At 40.4% G+C, this 17,839-nt stretch overlaps 1 protein-coding gene across 2 annotated transcripts in view; it reads right to left on the bottom strand.

Annotated features, from left to right (window-relative positions):
- Nucleotides 1–17,839, bottom strand: part of RHOT2 (ras homolog family member T2) — a 332,445-nt gene that overhangs the window by 52,175 nt on the left and 262,431 nt on the right. For both annotated transcript variants that reach the window (XM_085628143.1, XM_085628144.1), the window contains exon 16: nt 14,094–14,174. In XM_085628143.1, the coding sequence (XP_085484269.1) occupies nt 14,094–14,174 (81 nt within the window). The remainder of the gene's footprint in view (nt 1–14,093; nt 14,175–17,839) is intronic.

The raw sequence follows: 17,839 nt of genomic DNA, 5'->3' as shown, positions 1-17,839 counted from the left end.
CTGTGTCTCCTGCTTAGTTTAGTAATGTGTTCTAGAAGTATGGAGGTAAGAGCGGGTATTGTGATGGAGTATGGTCAAGAGAGTTTTGAATTAGGCTGAAGTATGGTTAAACTATTATTCTCGTTTTGCTTGTACCTTGAATGTACAGACTTAAAGATGAAGGGGAACCCTTATGGAAGCCAGGGTATCCTGTACTCTGGCTGTTTTGTGACTGGATGTCCGTGACTACATGTTCTGCATGCATAAATGATGGGTTGGTGCCATTGCTGGAGCAGAGTTTTCTGTTTGAAAATTCGTTGGTTTTTGAAGCTCTGGCATGTCTATTTGTCATACTAATTTATTAATCACTAATAATTAATTATTTGTCTTGTGCAAGTGTGTTTATATTAATCAATCCGTTTGTCCTAATAAGAGAGAGTTACACGTGGGTGCGCATAAATGTGCTGTTTAACAATAACGTGCGTGTTTTCATGTTTAAACGTTGCTATGTGCTGTTTATTTTTGAGCACAAAACGCTTTCCGAATTAATGCTTTCCTATGTTGCAAGTGCTAGATAGATGCATACACATAAGGGTATTAGTGGGGTTAACACTGTTTAATCACTATGCTGTGGTAACGTTGTTTTTGTTTCTTTTAATTAAGATGGTCTATTGTGGCCTATGGTGGCCTAGTCAAAAGATGGCCGATTTTGTAAGCCTGGCCTCGATTTGAAAGTAGAAAAACCGTGATGGAAGAGAGCCCTGCTGAATATGGTCCTGAAGTCAGCTGACCACAGTCCTTGCTTGCCTTGCTGAAATTTCTGTGAGGACAGCAGCAGCCTGGGTAATCTTCAAGTGAAATGGAACGTCCTTGACAGCCTTGGGAAACAAAGGAGCCTTAGAGAAAGACTCTGAGCTGTGGTTTCATTGCCGAGGAGAAGTAGAACTAACAAGATACATTTGTGATTCTTGGTTCCTGTTCCGTAGTCTTTATTTGTGATTTTTCCTGAGCGGAGATTTTCGAATGTAGCAATGTTACATCCTTTCCTTCTCGCTCTGCTCAGCGGTCCAGCGGACATTACAACTTTTTTATGTATCTTTCTTTTGTTCGATTCAGTATAAGAATTGTTAGCCTAGAGAGGTTCTTCCCACTTGCCATTTGCCTTTGCCGCGTACCGAATCCGCGTTGCTGAGGATTGATGCTGAAGGGACTTCGTCTTGAGAGACTTTACCGAGAGACTTGTCCTGACCCGTTCTGACATTTAGCTAGAATAGGTAACTATGAGAAAAATGATTTATTCTGATTGATTTCCATTTGACTAATTTTAGATAAAGCAATATAATTTGAACATGGTGTTGGATATTATTTCTTGTCAATTATTGTGTATTATATTTTGATTATTGCTGCATAGGTTGTATAGATTATGTTTATGGACAGTCTCAATAACCAGGTCTTATCGACCTCGATATAGATGCAGGGTGACTAGGAGTTTTCTTTCCACAGGTTTATTGCTGGTAGAGTATTTGAGCGTATGTTAGTGAAATGGGCCCTAGCGTATGATGAATGTATGTGCGTGTAACTGTGAGATTACTCTATCTGTGGAAGTGGGAATATTATACACACCCTGATCTCTATCAATTTCCTGGTAGCAGAGGATGGTTATTGATGATTGTCTTGATCTGATAAGATTGCTTGTACATTAGCTTATTGATTATTGATTGATGTTGGTATATGTACTAATACTATATGTTGGAGTCGTAATGTTGAGTTATATGTAGTGCTTCTGGAACTTGGGAGCTGGTAGCAGTTCCGTAGTAGGGCAGAGGGAAGTATATGCTGCTCTCGGGAAAGACGGAATTGTAAGGAATAACGTGTGACAATTGAAGTTGCGCGTCACATTGTCTGGGTTCGGAATCAGTGACATCGTCGTATGTTACTATTAGATATTTCTGGTATATAAGGAGTGTGTATGATAGTGAAGGTTATCTGTGAAACTCTGGTCTTAAGTCCTAGGGATCCGTGAGGATTACCGTTAAAGCTTATCGCGGGAGAAGTAATAGGTATTCTCTGAGCTTGTTTGAGAAACTGGACAGTGGAAAGCTGTTTAGTTGATGTATGTTATAATTCTGTAGTGGAGCAGATTGTTCGCTGTTCTCGGGAAAACAGGATTCTGTGTGTATGAACTATATTTTCTTGTATGAATGTGCGTAAATGTATATACATATTTAATTGACTGTAAGACTCTTTGGACAAGTCCTAGAGGAAACAGTTAATGAATGTATGTTAGAAGGGCAGAGTAGAGGGAAGTGCTACTGTGTCAACGAGAGGTTTCTTGTGAAATAAATTCTCTTTTACTATTCTGTGGTTAGCGAAGCAGACAATGGAGATGTTTTTATGTTGTAACTAATAGATTTTGTAGAAATTTTGACACGAAGTCTACTGAAAAGATTTTGTAAAGGAGGGGTAGACGAGTGACAGAAGACAGGAGACAAGCGACTGCAGCGACTGTTGACGTCAGAAAGACCGCGCTCTGATTGGATAGTGGATCAGAATAGTGTTCGCGCTAGGATTGGTGCGTTAGTGTGAGTCGCGCTGCTATTGGTTGAAAATTCGTATTGTATATTTATAATACGGAAAGAGTAGAGAGTTTTTGGTAAACGCTAAAATGTATTACCAAGAAGAGAAAAAGAAGAAAACATTTTTTGGTAAAATTAAAAAGTGGTTTAACAAGGATAAAAGATGTTAAAACGAGAGAGGGTGAGTTGTTACCTCCAACGAAAACACCTGCATCCTTCATGGCTGCGAAATATGGGTTTCATACCTGTATATGGTTGGAGAATTGGGTTAGGTATACTAAAGAAGATGGTGTTCTAGCATTTCCAGAACATGGTTCATTTAATTTGGCCGTGTTGAGAAATTTACGGGAAAAGATGTTATGTCTAGACCCGAAACCAAGACCTACACAGTTCGAGGCTTTAGTGGAATGGGAAGAGGAAGTACATGAGCGAGAAAAACAGAGATCTGGAGGGTACTACAGATATATGTTTGGGAGGAGACATGATCGTGAGACTCATCATGATCGGATGAAAAGGTGGCGAGATGTTAGTATGTCAGAGGGATTATATCCGATGAGAACAGTTGATGGAGGAGCAGAAAGGGTTCCTGAGTCAGAAATGAGAAAATATGGAGTTAATGAGTATGAGGATGAGGTCTTGAATGACATGATTTACAAGAGACCACCTCCATATAGACCAGAACCGGATAAAAGTACACCAGTTGTTTCTCCGATAAGAGATACAGTTTGTGTCAGTGAGACAGAAAATGAGACACCTGAGTTAAGAAGTGATCACTACCTTGATGAAAATGCCAGACAATTAGCCAGAACTACAACAGAGTTGACTGAGAAGATTAGGGAGTTAACGAAGAATCTAGAAGCTGTTACGGTGCCTGTAACTATAGGTCCGGTTATGCCCGTGTTTGACAAACAGAGGACAGGTGAAAATGGACTGGTGATTCCATATGTTGGGAATAATTTGACAAATTCAGTTGGTCCTTCAGGAGATTCAGGCAAAAGAGCAGAAAGAAGTGACCTGAGACAATCAAGACATGACACATGTAGTGAAATACTGGATGCTAGTGAAGCTAGTTGTTCAGGGATGCCAATTTTAGAACCGCAGAAGAGAGTGGTTCCAGTGAGAAAAACTGCTGAAATAACAGTTGAGGATTTGAATGATTGGATGAAAGTTCTACAGAAAAAGGATAAAGATTCACAAGTAATTGATGTGGCTAGGTTGCGTGTAGAACTAGAAGAGGTTGTTACAGGAACAGTTCCAACAGAAATTCTGAAGAGTCATCATGATGGTGAGCTAATGTTTATGTGCAAGAACATTACCTGGAGAGCAAGAAATACACATGACAGGCTAAGAGCAATAGCGAATGAGCAGGGAGTTGACATTGATAAAGTGAAAGCTTTACAAAAAACCTACAGGATGGATTTTACAGAGAAAGATATTGAAAATTTGAATGCTACTGGTAGAACAGGACAGATTAAGGAAATGGTAGCATTATTGCGAAGATGGGGTGATGTAGAAAAGTGGAAAGATAGGTGGTATAAGAAAAGAGATGAAGCTGAAGACAGAACAACTTATTCAGCATTTCCAGTGAGAGAAAAAGAGAAACCAGTGGATAATTATCCTATGAGAGAAATACCTGGAGGAGGATATGTACATGTTCCATGGACCAGACAGGATATTTTATCATTTACGAATGATTTCCCTCGATTGAGAGAAAAGCCCGTCGAGTGGTATAGGCAGGTAGATAGGTTTGTGAAATTGTCAAAAGTGCTGTGGGTTGACCTGAATAGTCTGTTTGATATAATTGTTCCAGCAGACTTGTGGACTGAGTGTAAAATAGTTGTGAGTTGGCCTACTGAGGAATATCCAAGAGACCCAAGAACAGGGGCACCAAATCCAGAGGTAATGAGAAAGTATGATCAGGTGATGGTATACCTGAAGAGTAAAGTTCCTGCAAAAGAGACAGACTGGGTAAAGATAGATCGAACACAACAGGAAGCGAAAGAATCAGTTCATGCTTTTTACGAGAGGCTGATACTAGCATTTAAACAATTCAGTGGAGATGAACACCTGGGTGACAAAGATTTGAGTCATTTTGTATACAGATTTGTATATGGCCTGAGACCTGAAATTGGTGAGAGAATTCGTGAGCATACAGTGGATTGGCAGAGTAAGAAAGTAGATGAGATTCTGAGACATGCAAAATACTTCAGTGATGAAATTGAAGCGAAACAAAGAAAGCTGAAAGAGAAAGCAATGTGGGCACAAGTGAAAGTTGCGGAAAGACAGGAAGCACAGTTAGTGGAACAGGCGAATAATCCAGGAAACAATGCAGGGAATAGACCTAGATATGCAGGGAAAGGAAAAGGAAGTCTTGAGGAAGCGAAAAAAAAGTTTCCTTGTCACAACTGTGGCCAATTGGGGCATTGGAGATCGGAGTGTCCTAATCCACCATTAGTGAGTAATGAGAATAAATCCTTAAATCAACAGGTGCAGAATGAAGGAAATAATCAACAGCAGCAACAACAGAAAGTTGTGAGACAGCAGAGTCAAGAGCCAAAACCTCCCTTGCCGCAGAATAAAGGGTTACAAAAGTATAATCAGGATTCAGGATTCTACAATGATGAACAGGTAAACAAACCAAGACGTTCAAACAAGGTACAACAGTACTTGTTAAAGAGTGAAGGGAGTGAATCTGAGGGTGATTATTGACGGTGCCGAGGAGAGGAAGAAGAGTGCATACTTGGTGCAACTCTAGAAATAGACCAGGCAGGACCATTTGTGGATGGGAAAATAAATGAAGAGAGTGTTACTTTTTTGGTAGACACAGGTGCGACAAGATCAACTGTCAGGTCAACAGATGTTAGAAATCTTCCTCTCTCGGATGAAGCAATCCAAGTAGTTGGTGTAGCCAATACGCAAATCAGAACACGTCTTACTGAACCAGTAAGGGTACAGATAGGGAAATTTTCAGACATGCACAGATTCATTGTCTGTGACACGAGTCCAGTGAACCTGTTAGGTAGGGACTTGTTGTGCAAGATGAACTGCACAATTTTTTGTACACCAGATGGAATAGCCTTTGAGACACCAGATGTTTTGTACCGAGTGACTCTAGAGAATAGAGAAAGTGAGTTAATTGGTGCATTTGCTGTGTTTAATCCAGAGGATTTGCCTCGAGAGCTGAGAGACACAGTGAAAAGGGCAGTTTGGGATTTTACTGGAGAGGATGTGGGATTGATGAATAATGTAGATCCAGTGAAAATTGCAGTGAAAGAAGGAATTACATATCCTAACATTCCTCAATACAAAATGACACCAGAAATAATTGAAGGAATAACTCCTATAATTGAGAAAATGATTCAGCAGGGAGTCCTGAGAGAACTACTGAGTAGTCCGTGTAATTCACCGATAATGGGACTAAAAAAGCCTAATGGGAAATTTAGGATCGTACAGGATTTGAGAAAAGTTAATCAAATTGTGGTGGCATGTTGTCCTATCGTGCCAAATCCATCAGTGATCCTGTATCAAATTCCACATGATGCCGAGTGGTATACAGTAATTGATTTGTGTCATGCGTTCTTTTCAATTCCATTACATCATGATAGCCAGCCGATTTTTGCATTTAGGTTTGGCCAGCGTATCTTAGCATGGTGTCGTATTCCACAGGGGTATACGGAGAGTCCTTCGATATTCAATCAGTTATTGAAGAAATCGTTGGAGAGTTTGATCATGCCTGAGAGCTCAGTACTAGTGCAGTATATTGATGACCTACTTGTGGCATCAAAGACACGTGAAGCTTGTGAAGTAGATACCATAGCTTTACTGAATCATCTGGCCGATGGAGGATTAAAGGTATCTCCAGCCAAATTGCAATTTTGCAAGAAAGAGGTGCATTATCTTGGACACAATATTGAAAAGGGTCTGAGAAAAGTGACGGATGACAGGATCAGAATAATAAGAGAAATGAAAGCCCCAAAAACTCAGAGAGAAGTGAGAATGTTCCTGGGTATGGTGGGTTATTGTCGTCAGTGGATAATTCATTTTTCCTTGATAGCAAAGCCACTGATTAAACTGACGAAAAGTGAGATGACAGATCCATTGGATCTAGATGCAGAACAAATGACAGCATTTGAAGAGCTCAAAAGTAAAATGTGTGAGGCCCCAGCTTTGGGTATGCCTGACTACGAAAAGGAGTTTGAATTATACTGCAGTGAGAGAAATGGATGTGCACTTTCAGTGTTAATTCAGAAGCATGGATTACTGAGAAGGCCTATTGCGTACTTCTCATCGACACTTGACCCTGTAGCTGTGGGTTTACCAGGTTGTCTGAAATCTGTGGCTGCAACATGCAGAAGTCTGGAACAAAGTGAGGGAATCATAATGGGATATCCTGTAAGGGTATTCGTACCTCACAATGTGGCAATTCTTTTGACAAGAAGCAGAACCCAGTACATGTCACATAGTCGGTTGACTAAATATGAAAAAGTGATTCTGGGAGCATCAAATGTGACTCTTGAAAGATGTGTGAATGTGAATCCAGCGACACTCTTGCCGGATATTGAAAACGTGGGTGTAAAGATGGAAGATGATCATGATTGTTTGGATGTGCTTGAGTACTGTACAAAACCGAGACCAGACATAAGGGATCTTCCCTTGCATGAGAGTGATCATGTGTTGTTTGTGGATGGATCATGCTTGAGAAATGATGATGGTGTGTTATGTGCAGCATATGCGGTGTGCAAAGTTTCAGAGGTCATGGAAGCATCACCATTGAAAGGAGTGAAATCTGCGCAAGTTGCTGAATTGATAGCATTGACAAAAGCTTGCGAAATTGGGAAAGATTTGAGGACGACTGTATTGACTGATAGTCAGTATGGATTTGGAGTTGTGCATGACTTTGGCCAGCTTTGGCTACAAAGAGGTTTCTTGACATCGAGTGGAACTCCGATAAAGAATGCTGAAATGATTGGTAAATTGCTTGAGGCGATACAGCTGCCTAAGGAGTTAGCAGTTGTAAAATGTGCTGCCCATGGACAGGGAGAAGATTTTATCACGGTTGGAAACCGTTACGCTAATGATGTTGCGCAATACTGTGCCAAAACAAATCAGTCCATTAATCGGGACCGAGAGGGGGAAATGTCTTTTCTCTCTGTGATGTTTACTAATGTCTTAGAAACCTGGGATGAAGTGAAACAGTTACAAGATGAGGCAGGAGAGGAAGAGAAAAAAGATTGGATTTTGGATTAAGGCAGGATGTGCTCCAAGAGAAACAGACCATGTTTGGGTCTACAGAGATGGTAGACCAGTAATGCCTAACTCCATTTTGTCGTCAATGGCAAGAATGTATCATGGCCAGGGACATTTGGGGAGGGATGCGATGGTTAGGTCATTTAAACAAACCTGGTACAATGCAAAGTTCAGGACAATTGCAGAAAGCATCTGTCAAAGGTGTTTGGTTTGTCAGCAATTTAACACTGGGAAAAAGACAGTGGTGAGTCTGGGGACAATAGGCAGAGAAGGAGGTCCTTTTACAAGAATGCAGATTGATTTCATTGAAATGCCCCAAGTAAACAGACTGAGGTATGTTCTAGTGGTGGTCTGTTTGTTTTCAAGGTGGGTGGAAGCTTACCCGACTAGAAGAAATGATGGAATAACAGTGGCAAAGTTACTGTTAAGGGAGTTGATTCCTAGGTACGGGTTTCCAGTAACAGTTGAGTCTGATAGAGGTGGGCACTTTCAAAATGAACTCATGGGTTTGATTTGTGAAGCACTGAAAATACAGCAGAAGCTACATTGTGCATACCGACCAGAGGCTTCTGGTGTGGCTGAGCAGATTAATGGCACAATCAAGAACAGGATTGGAAAAATGTGCTTAGCCACTGGCATGAAATGGCCAGATGTTTTACCTCTAGTGCTGATGACTATTAGATCTACTCCAGATAGAACTACTGGTTTGAGTCCGCACGAAATAATAATGGGACGTGCAATGCGCCATGCATTTGTGCCTGTCAATAAGTTGGTGACAATAACTGATGACATGATTTTGGATTACTGTAAAGGCCTGGCTGACGCAGTTCATTCTGTGTTTCACCAGGTTGGAGAAGAAGCTACCACACTTGAGAAGAAGCAAGCCCATGATCTGAGTCCAGGAGACTGGGTGAGGATTAAGGTGCACAGAAGAAGAAATTGCTTGGTTCCAAGGTGGGGAAGACCGAGACAAGTTATTCTGACTACGACGACTGCAGTAAAGTGTGCTGGAGTGAGACACTGGGTACATGCAAGTCATACTCTGAGAGTTCCAAACCCAAAAGAAGGGACTGGTAAAGAGTATTTTGAAGAGTCAGATTCCAGTGATGATGAAGATACAGAATCAGTGGGGAAAGAAGTAGGAAAAGCTTCGAATGAACCACTGCGAGTATCAGAGAAAAGATCAGATTCTGTAAGAGAGCCTGAAGTTTCAAAAAGCAGTGAAGGAAAAAGAAATTTCACAGAGACTACTCCTGAATCAGAAGAAGAGGAGATTGAAGAACCACTTGAGATTATTCTTGAAGAAGTAGGGTTAGAAGAAGATAGAGAGGGACAGATTGCGGAAGACCCCCGAGGAGGTGTAGGGAACATTCTTGATGAGCTAGGTGAAGGGACAAGTAGACAGCAAGAAGATTGCGTGTCGGAGACTCGAGGAGGGACAGAAGTAGGGAAATCTCAAACAGTGGTGAAAGAATCTGTGGAAAAGAAGAAGACTGCTAGAAAACGAAAACAGAAGGCACTTGAAGCAGAATTGGATGATGAGAATGAACAAACAGAGGGTCGAGTTCTGAGAAAGAGAACTTGGATTGGAGAAAGAAATAATAAAGAAATAAAGCCGAAAAAGGTGATAAAAGGAGATCGTTGGCCTAACAACAGAGTTAAGAGGCTGAGATACAAAATAATAAGAGCAAATACATCAAAAGCTGAACAAGTGAATGAAGTTTCGAGTCAAAGTTCAAAAGCTGAAGGAGAAGAATCAAAGGAATCAAAGGAACCAGTAGAAATAAAAAGAGTAAGAAGACCCAACCAAAAGTTCAGATCACCGGAATGGTCTTATGTGGCACTGTCTGAAGAAGGAAAAGAAGAAACAGTGACTCGAGATAATCCGGAAGAGATCTTGAGAGAAGTGGTTGAGGAAGATACTGGTGAAATTCTGAAAGTACTCTTGACTGACATTGGAGAAGAGTCGAGTACTGAGGATTTTGATGTTGGAGATCTAATACAATTTGATGTTGAAGAAATTGAAGTGAAGAATGACAAGTATCCAAACTGAATAAAAGAAGGATTCACTTGGATTAAGTGAACGAAAGGATCATTTGGAAAGACTGAAGAAAAAATTTGAAAAGAATTGTTGGAGAATTTAAGAGTTCCAATTTCAGTAGTGGAGTAGTAGAGGTTAAACTAAAGTAGTAAAATGGCTAACATAGAGGATAATCGAAATAGATGTGCCTTCCTTAAAAGGTGGTGTAGAATGTGCTGCTGCTGTACTGGATTATTAATGCTTCTATGGGGTGTTTTAGTTTTATTAGTTACTTTCAAAGTTGAGTTTGAGATGCATACAGAGAATGTGACAAATGTAGAGAAGAATTCGCAAAAAGTAGTTCCGATTAGAATTAGTAATACTTACATACACAAAGATAGGTCAATTAATAATTTTTCTAGTAATGTTTTTTCGAACTTGTTATATGAATATGTGAAAACAATGGAAGTAAGGGATTGCTACGTTTGTATGCAATTACCTGCATCCGTTTCAGAGGGTGTTACTTATCATCATTTACCAGCTACATATGGTATTTCTTGTAGTATTTTAAGTAGTGTTTTTTATTTGTTAGGGAAAGTAGATTATAAGATGTCTAACAGAGATAGTATTTTTGGGCATTTGCCAATGAACAAAGAGCTGAATCCAGCTAAAGAAGCTAACACTTTTGGTGAAATTTTTATTGAAGAAAAAGGATTAACATTAGATTACATTTTTAAGAATAATTTAACTTGCAGTCTGAAAGGAGAGGAGAAAGCTTTCCTGGATATGGTAGAAGAAAGGAGATTGAACATGCAAGAGAAAGCAGGAAAATATAAAGTGAGTGAGACAATTTGGGACATTGAGATGGGAAAAGAGTTGAAGAAAAGGGCTAGTCCAACTTTAGCTTTAGATGCACCACAGAAGGGTAAACTTTGCATTACAAGAAGGAAATCCCAATATGATACATACTTTGTTGGGACTAGTGAGTGCCATGATACATACTTCATTGCAACAGGTTGGGGTTTCAGAGGTGGAGAAGATACAATTTTTCCAGGAGTATACTATGTTTGTGGGAACAAGGCTTATTACAAGTTGCCTGACCATTGGTATGGCACGTGTTATGTGGGCCTGGTTTTTCCCAAAATTTTTCATATAGATAAGATAACAGATGTGGAACGTATTAATTTACTAATGCGTTTTAAGAGAGAAACTTGGTCTGAAATAGTGGGTGATATATTTGGAGTTTTGATTCCAGCAGTGGGAATTTCTTTGAATGCTTATGGAATTCGGAAACTGTCCACAGTGGTTGATCGCTTATCGACAAATACCGCTGGAGGGTTTCTTTTGGTGAATACGGAATTAAGTGCCGTACGTGCCATGTCTATGCAAAATCGACTTGCCCTTGATATTCTATTGGCCAAGGAGGGTAGAGTCTGTGGAATGCTGAAAGTTCAACATTGTTGCACTTACATTCCAGACGAAAGCAAAGACCTGAAGGTCTATATCAAAAATATTACTGATTTGCATGAAGAATTAGTACCACTTGAAGCTGAGAATTTATGGACTAAAATAGCTAATAAAATGGTAGCTGTTAAGGATTTTATTGCAAAAATAGGTAGTACTATTATAGGTAGAATATTGTTTCATTTAACTTGTATAATTGTTGCTTTATTGATAATAAGATTAGTGTGTGTGTGTTGTAAAAACAGGGGAGGGAGGAAGAAATTGAATAAAGAGAAGAAAAACAAGAGGTTGAAAAGAGAACCGCAAGAAATTGAATTGGAAGAATTGAGGGAGAGTGTTTACTTAGAGACAAAAAGGGATGATGAAAGAGTGACTGGTGTGTAATGTTGTGTAAGGGGAAAAGACATTTCCGATTTCTCCTAAAATGGGACTACATTTTCACAAATTTTTTTTTTTGGGGGTTATTTGGTGATAAAATCACCAAAGGGGGGATTGCTGGAGCAGAGTTTTCTGTTTGAAAATTCGTTGGTTTTTGAAGCTCTGGCATGTCTATTTGTCATACTAATTTATTAATCACTAATAATTAATTATTTGTCTTGTGCAAGTGTGTTTATATTAATCAATCCGTTTGTCCTAATAAGAGAGAGTTACACGTGGGTGCGCATAAATGTGCTGTTTAACAATAACGTGCGTGTTTTCATGTTTAAACGTTGCTATGTGCTGTTTATTTTTGAGCACAAAACGCTTTCCGAATTAATGCTTTCCTATGTTGCAAGTGCTAGATAGATGCATACACATAAGGGTATTAGTGGGGTTAACACTGTTTAATCACTATGCTGTGGTAACGTTGTTTTTGTTTCTTTTAATTAAGATGGTCTATTGTGGCCTATGGTGGCCTAGTCAAAAGATGGCCGATTTTGTAAGCCTGGCCTCGATTTGAAAGTAGAAAAACCGTGATGGAAGAGAGCCCTGCTGAATATGGTCCTGAAGTCAGCTGACCACAGTCCTTGCTTGCCTTGCTGAAATTTCTGTGAGGACAGCAGCAGCCTGGGTAATCTTCAAGTGAAATGGAACGTCCTTGACAGCCTTGGGAAACAAAGGAGCCTTAGAGAAAGACTCTGAGCTGTGGTTTCATTGCCGAGGAGAAGTAGAACTAACAAGATACATTTGTGATTCTTGGTTCCTGTTCCGTAGTCTTTATTTGTGATTTTTCCTGAGCGGAGATTTTCGAATCTAGCAATGTTACATCCTTTCCTTCTCGCTCTGCTCAGCGGTCCAGCGGACATTACAACTTTATGTATCTTTCTTTTGTTCGATTCAGTATAAGAATTGTTAGCCTAGAGAGGTTCTTCCCACTTGCCATTTGCCTTTGCCGCGTACCGAATCCGCGTTGCTGAGGATTGATGCTGAAGGGACTTCGTCTTGAGAGACTTTACCGAGAGACTTGTCCTGACCCGTTCTGACATTTAGCTAGAATAGGTAACTATGAGAAAAATTATTTATTCTGATTGATTTCCATTTGACTAATTTTAGATAAAGCAATATAATTTGAACATGGTGTTGGATATTATTTCTTGTCAATTATTGTGTATTATATTTTGATTATTGCTGCATAGGTTGTATAGATTATGTTTATGGTCAGTCTCAATAACCAGGTCTTATCGACCTCGATATAGATGCAGGGTGACTAGGAGTTTTCTTTCCACAGGTTTATTGCTGGTAGAGTATTTGAGCGTATGTTAGTGAAATGGGCCCTAGCGTATGATGAATGTATGTGCGTGTAACTGTGAGATTACTCTATCTGTGGAAGTGGGAATATTATACACACCCTGATCTCTATCACCATTGCTAGTCTGGAAACGGGGTAGTATGGCCTAATGTCAGAGGAGGGTGTAAGACTTGCACGTCTTGGACCACTGCACAATGGTAGTCAAAACCTAGTTGTTGTCTTGTTTTTCTTTGACATGAGGTGTGGGAAGCCTCATGCCTTTACCGGTCACAGAGTTTCTTTGACTATGTGAGGTCTTTGTGTGCCTGCATGGGTATTGGAGTGTTTAACATGTGGCTGTTGGGTGAATGTGTAAGCTAGACATGCTAGGGACTGACAGACTAAATCACTGTCCCTGTACTGTATATGCAAGGGAATGGCGGATCTTTGTGTTGCTGCTTGTAAGAAAGGGAAGTGTGGAATATCCAGTATGGCCCCACTCCCTGTTTGACTGACCAGGTGGCTGGAATGTAGAGAGTGAATGATGTAAAAGAATGTTGGTTTGTGGCGTGGAGTGGAAGCTAGGAGACGGAGGGCACTGGAGGGAGGACACAGCCCTGCTAGGACATCAATCAATCAGGGATTCGTGGAGCGCGCAACTCAACTGTGAGGGCAGCTCTGTGTGACATACCTGCTGTTGCTGCAGCATAAGGGCCAAACAAGGAATATACAACTTACCTTCTACCTGAATGGCTCCACAGTATGAAGACCCTGATTTCAAACTACAGCATTGACCTTAAACGAGCAAAGAGGTCAATTTCTCAGTGATATCATCAATACATGACACTGCAGCAGCCTATATGACATAATGATTTGCTATTTCTGGATTGGTTTTAAGAAACCTTCGCATGTTTCATATTTATAGACATGATTGCGAGGGCTCCTTAATATATAATCATAAATCAATAATTTGTGTGAGTCCCTATTTATCATACCCGTTTCTGACACTAAGGATAATAAATCAGTCAGACATTTAGCTGTTTTCCAAATATTTTTGCTCTCCAATTGATCTCAATGCGTAGCCAGTCATGAAACTTACTATCAAGTACTTATCCTGACCACCGACTTGCACAGTGTTCACAGCGTATAAGGACAGCTGGTCAGTGGGACTCCACTGGGCCTAAGATCAGATAGGAAAGAAGAAATAGTTTAAGAGATGAGAGGGACTAAGAAGGGAGTCCCAAGAGTCAGGCACACGAAAAACTTCAGCATCACAATCATGTCTACCGGATTACAGCCGTCATATGCAGCACTTACAGTCTAATGAATGTATACACTCTAAGATAGTCTTCAAACATTGGGTGAAAAGTACAGTCACAGGATGAGCACATTTTTAAACACTCACCAAATGGCTCTATGTACTCCTTTTTTATGTTCATTTCTAGCTAAGCATGTCATAGTTCATACACTCAGTCATGGATGAACATGGAGTAATTCTTTTCCATGTATTTGACTAGGTAAATATGAACAGCATCTACAGGCAAACGCATACAATATAGCCTTATAGCCCACCATAGCAGGCTATACCATCCACTGCTGCTCCAGCATTACAGGTCCGAGCCAAAGTGTGCTCTGCTGCACCGGCTCTGCCTCTTGCTTTCCCCTGCCTAATCCACAAATTCTGGAGAGGCAAGGGAAAGAGAGATGTCAAGGCTGTGGATTAGGACACGGCAATGCTGAGAGCAGTGGGCCTGTTTCAGCTTTTATAGGCCACTGCTTCTCCATTGTCTTCACTGGTGCTCTTAACATTCCAGTGTTTTAATATAGCCTTAAAGCCCACTGTCATGAGCTATACCGGTTGTTAAAAGCCCTAAACCCAAGTTATAGGCCCAAACCACAGGCTTTCAACAGCCTGTGCATCCCGAGACATAATGACTAAAAGGCTATTAGAATATTACACACACTGCAGGTAGGATGTTCTAAATTAAAAGGGAACAAACAAAGACAAACTTAGGAGTTTTGGAGCACAAGGCGTTTACCAGCCATTATTAGTCGAGTCACTACACTGCCTTCAATAGAGCTCCCAACATCCCAGTGTTCTAATAATGCTGTTGCACTTTGGATCCCACACTGCTTCATCCTTAACCCAACCAACATATACTGAATTAGCAATGTTTATGTGTACCAAAAAGCAAAAAAACAAAAATGTGCTGGCAACATATCTCAGTATACAGTGATTAGCGCAAACGAAAGGTAAGCAATGGCTTGGATTAGAAAGGTGATCTGGAAGAAGTTGTTAAATTACACGTTTATGAACGACTAGAGAATCCTCCCTACCAGGAACAGACTCTTGCAGTGTGATGTCAAAGTGGTGTGCTAACGAAGAGTAAATCGCACAACAAATTAACATATTATACTACCCAAACACGCATCTCCACATGGGAAAGCCCAGCATCCCCAAAAAGTATAAGCGTACCAGGTGGGTATTCAAGATCACTCTGGATATAGAGATCCCTTTGCACTATTCCCATTCCTAACAGAGAATTTCAGTACTTACTCAGGCTATGTAAGGGATTGCTGCCCATATACGGGATGTTATGCAAGTGGGCTGATCATGGGATGAAAGTATGGGGTGGGTGTGTTTTTTCTTACCAGCTGTTGAGTAAGCAGAAGCATTTAATGTTTGGAGCTCACATGTCTGAAAAGAGTCTGTGAGAAGCCAGGAATCAGTAGTAGATTGAAAACAGTAGGGGAAATATTGGACATGGTGAAATCTGGGGTGATAAAATACCCCAGCATAAAGATTCTCTCTCTTGGCTTCTTTTATAGACACCTACGTTTGTCAAATATGGGGGCTACAAAAAACCAGCAGCATGCACTCAAGGACCAGAGAAAACATGCAGACCTATTTCATGGCACTTGCCTATCTGGACCAAAATGATTGACTCTTCCCAAGGACCTGCCATCTAAATGTTAACACATCCACTCAAATCATTAATTTAGAGGCGAGACGTGGTCTGTAGGGGGTGGACTAATTACAACTATGGGTTGTATTGATACAATGGACGAAAATTCAGCTCCGTCCTGGAATTCTTGAAAGGCATCTACTACTCTCATTTTGCCAGGAAAATATACTGGTTCAGGAGGTGTCTCTTCCCTTCCATTTAAATGGTTTCTATGCATTATTTCAACCTGCTGTGGCATCATTGGCTGGCACACCAAGTGGGGGTTAGCTACCTTTATCAATGTAAAAATGTCTAATGTACAAGTTGCTCTAAAATGGTCTTCACCACAGTTTCTAGTAGCACACATTTTCCTCCATGGTGAATTAGATATTCTATTAATCTTGAAGCATTTTTGGACAGCTTCTTTTTCCACTTAAACAGGAAAACATTTGTACTCTGGGTGGGGGATTTCAGTCTGACACTTTGCACCCGGGAGGATATTAAACTATGTAGTTTCTCACGTGAAAAGAGGGTTTGGATAGGACCCATTTTAGACATAACACACTGGGCGATACTTTAAACACCCTCATTTCCAAGTTAGATCTTTAATTTCTTTTAGAAACCGGGCAAAATATTCCTACATATACGGTGGGCACCCAGGGGAGCATAATAGACTTTGTTTATCTCAGCCGAGGTCATGTCCTTAGATATAGATCCCAAAATAAGCTCAAATTGCTTGTGATCACAATAAATCAATCTAAATCTAAATAAGAAACCTTGCGGGAAAGGCAAAACCAGGAGTTTAATAAACATTGGTGTCTGAGGATAAAATGGGAACATATTAACCCAGTAAACTATACACACAAAATAGTCAGGGAGATTATGGAGGCCCCAAACGCTTGTTGGTTAGAGGAGCCCCTGCATCAGGTAGTACTTGAACGTTTTAATAACTAATGCACAGCAATTAGCGAAGGATGGACAGTCAGAAAACCACCAAAAGATGCTCCCTTGCATCTTTGGTTCAATAACGCATGCTCAACTGCCCATGAATGCCTACAAAAGACCTTACATAGCATCCTGAATGCCCTCTGAGTTGAAATGTGCCCATCGTCTATATAAGGTAACATTAGGCGACTGGAAAAGGGAGTTAAGGTCTAGAGCTTGGGCAGATGTGTCAGCGGCTGCCACCCATAAGAACAGCACAAAATCTTGGGAAATAATAAACCACCCTTTCTTTTCTGATCAGAATGCCCCTAAAGTGGAAGCCATGATCCCCGAAGCACATTGGGTTACTCACTTCACAGGTATCTTCATGTATCATGGGACATCCAGGTCATAGTCTATTAAATCCAGAGAACCCCTGACTATGGACTTAACTCCTGTGCCACTATCTAGCCCCATAACTTTGGACGAGGTAAAAAGGGCTCCAACAATGTCAGCACCAGGGAAAGTCTCCAGCCCGGACAGGGTTTCTGTAGACTTATTTAAAACAGACACCAATCTGTGGGCCCCAATTTGAACAAATGTTTTTAGAAGTGCACTGGATGAAAAAATCCCTGAATCATGGAGATGGGCAATTCTGGTCCCCATTTTTAAAAAAGGGGATACATCTTCCCCTACCTGCTACAGGCCAATCTCCTTAATAGATGCTAAAGCTAAAAATCAGGTAATTTTGGCGTGTTTAGAATCATGGGCAAATCAGAACAAGATTTTAACCCCTGTAGAATACGGGATTTTGGACCGGTATTGAGAGTACTGAAAAAGTACTCAACCTGCACCTTATTATTAACAAGTATGTTAAGACCAAAAAAAGGACAATCAATATGGCCTTTATTGATCTTTCATGCGCATTCGACTTGTTCAGTAGGTAAAACTTTGGGCAATAATGCAGAAAATGGGG

The sequence above is a fragment of the Triturus cristatus genome, chromosome 10 (genome assembly GCF_964204655.1).
Source record: "Triturus cristatus chromosome 10, aTriCri1.1, whole genome shotgun sequence".
In the NCBI taxonomy this organism is placed as follows: Eukaryota; Metazoa; Chordata; class Amphibia; order Caudata; family Salamandridae; genus Triturus; species Triturus cristatus.
The sequence above is the reverse complement of the archived record's forward strand: the minus strand, read 5'-3'. Positions and strand labels throughout refer to the sequence as shown.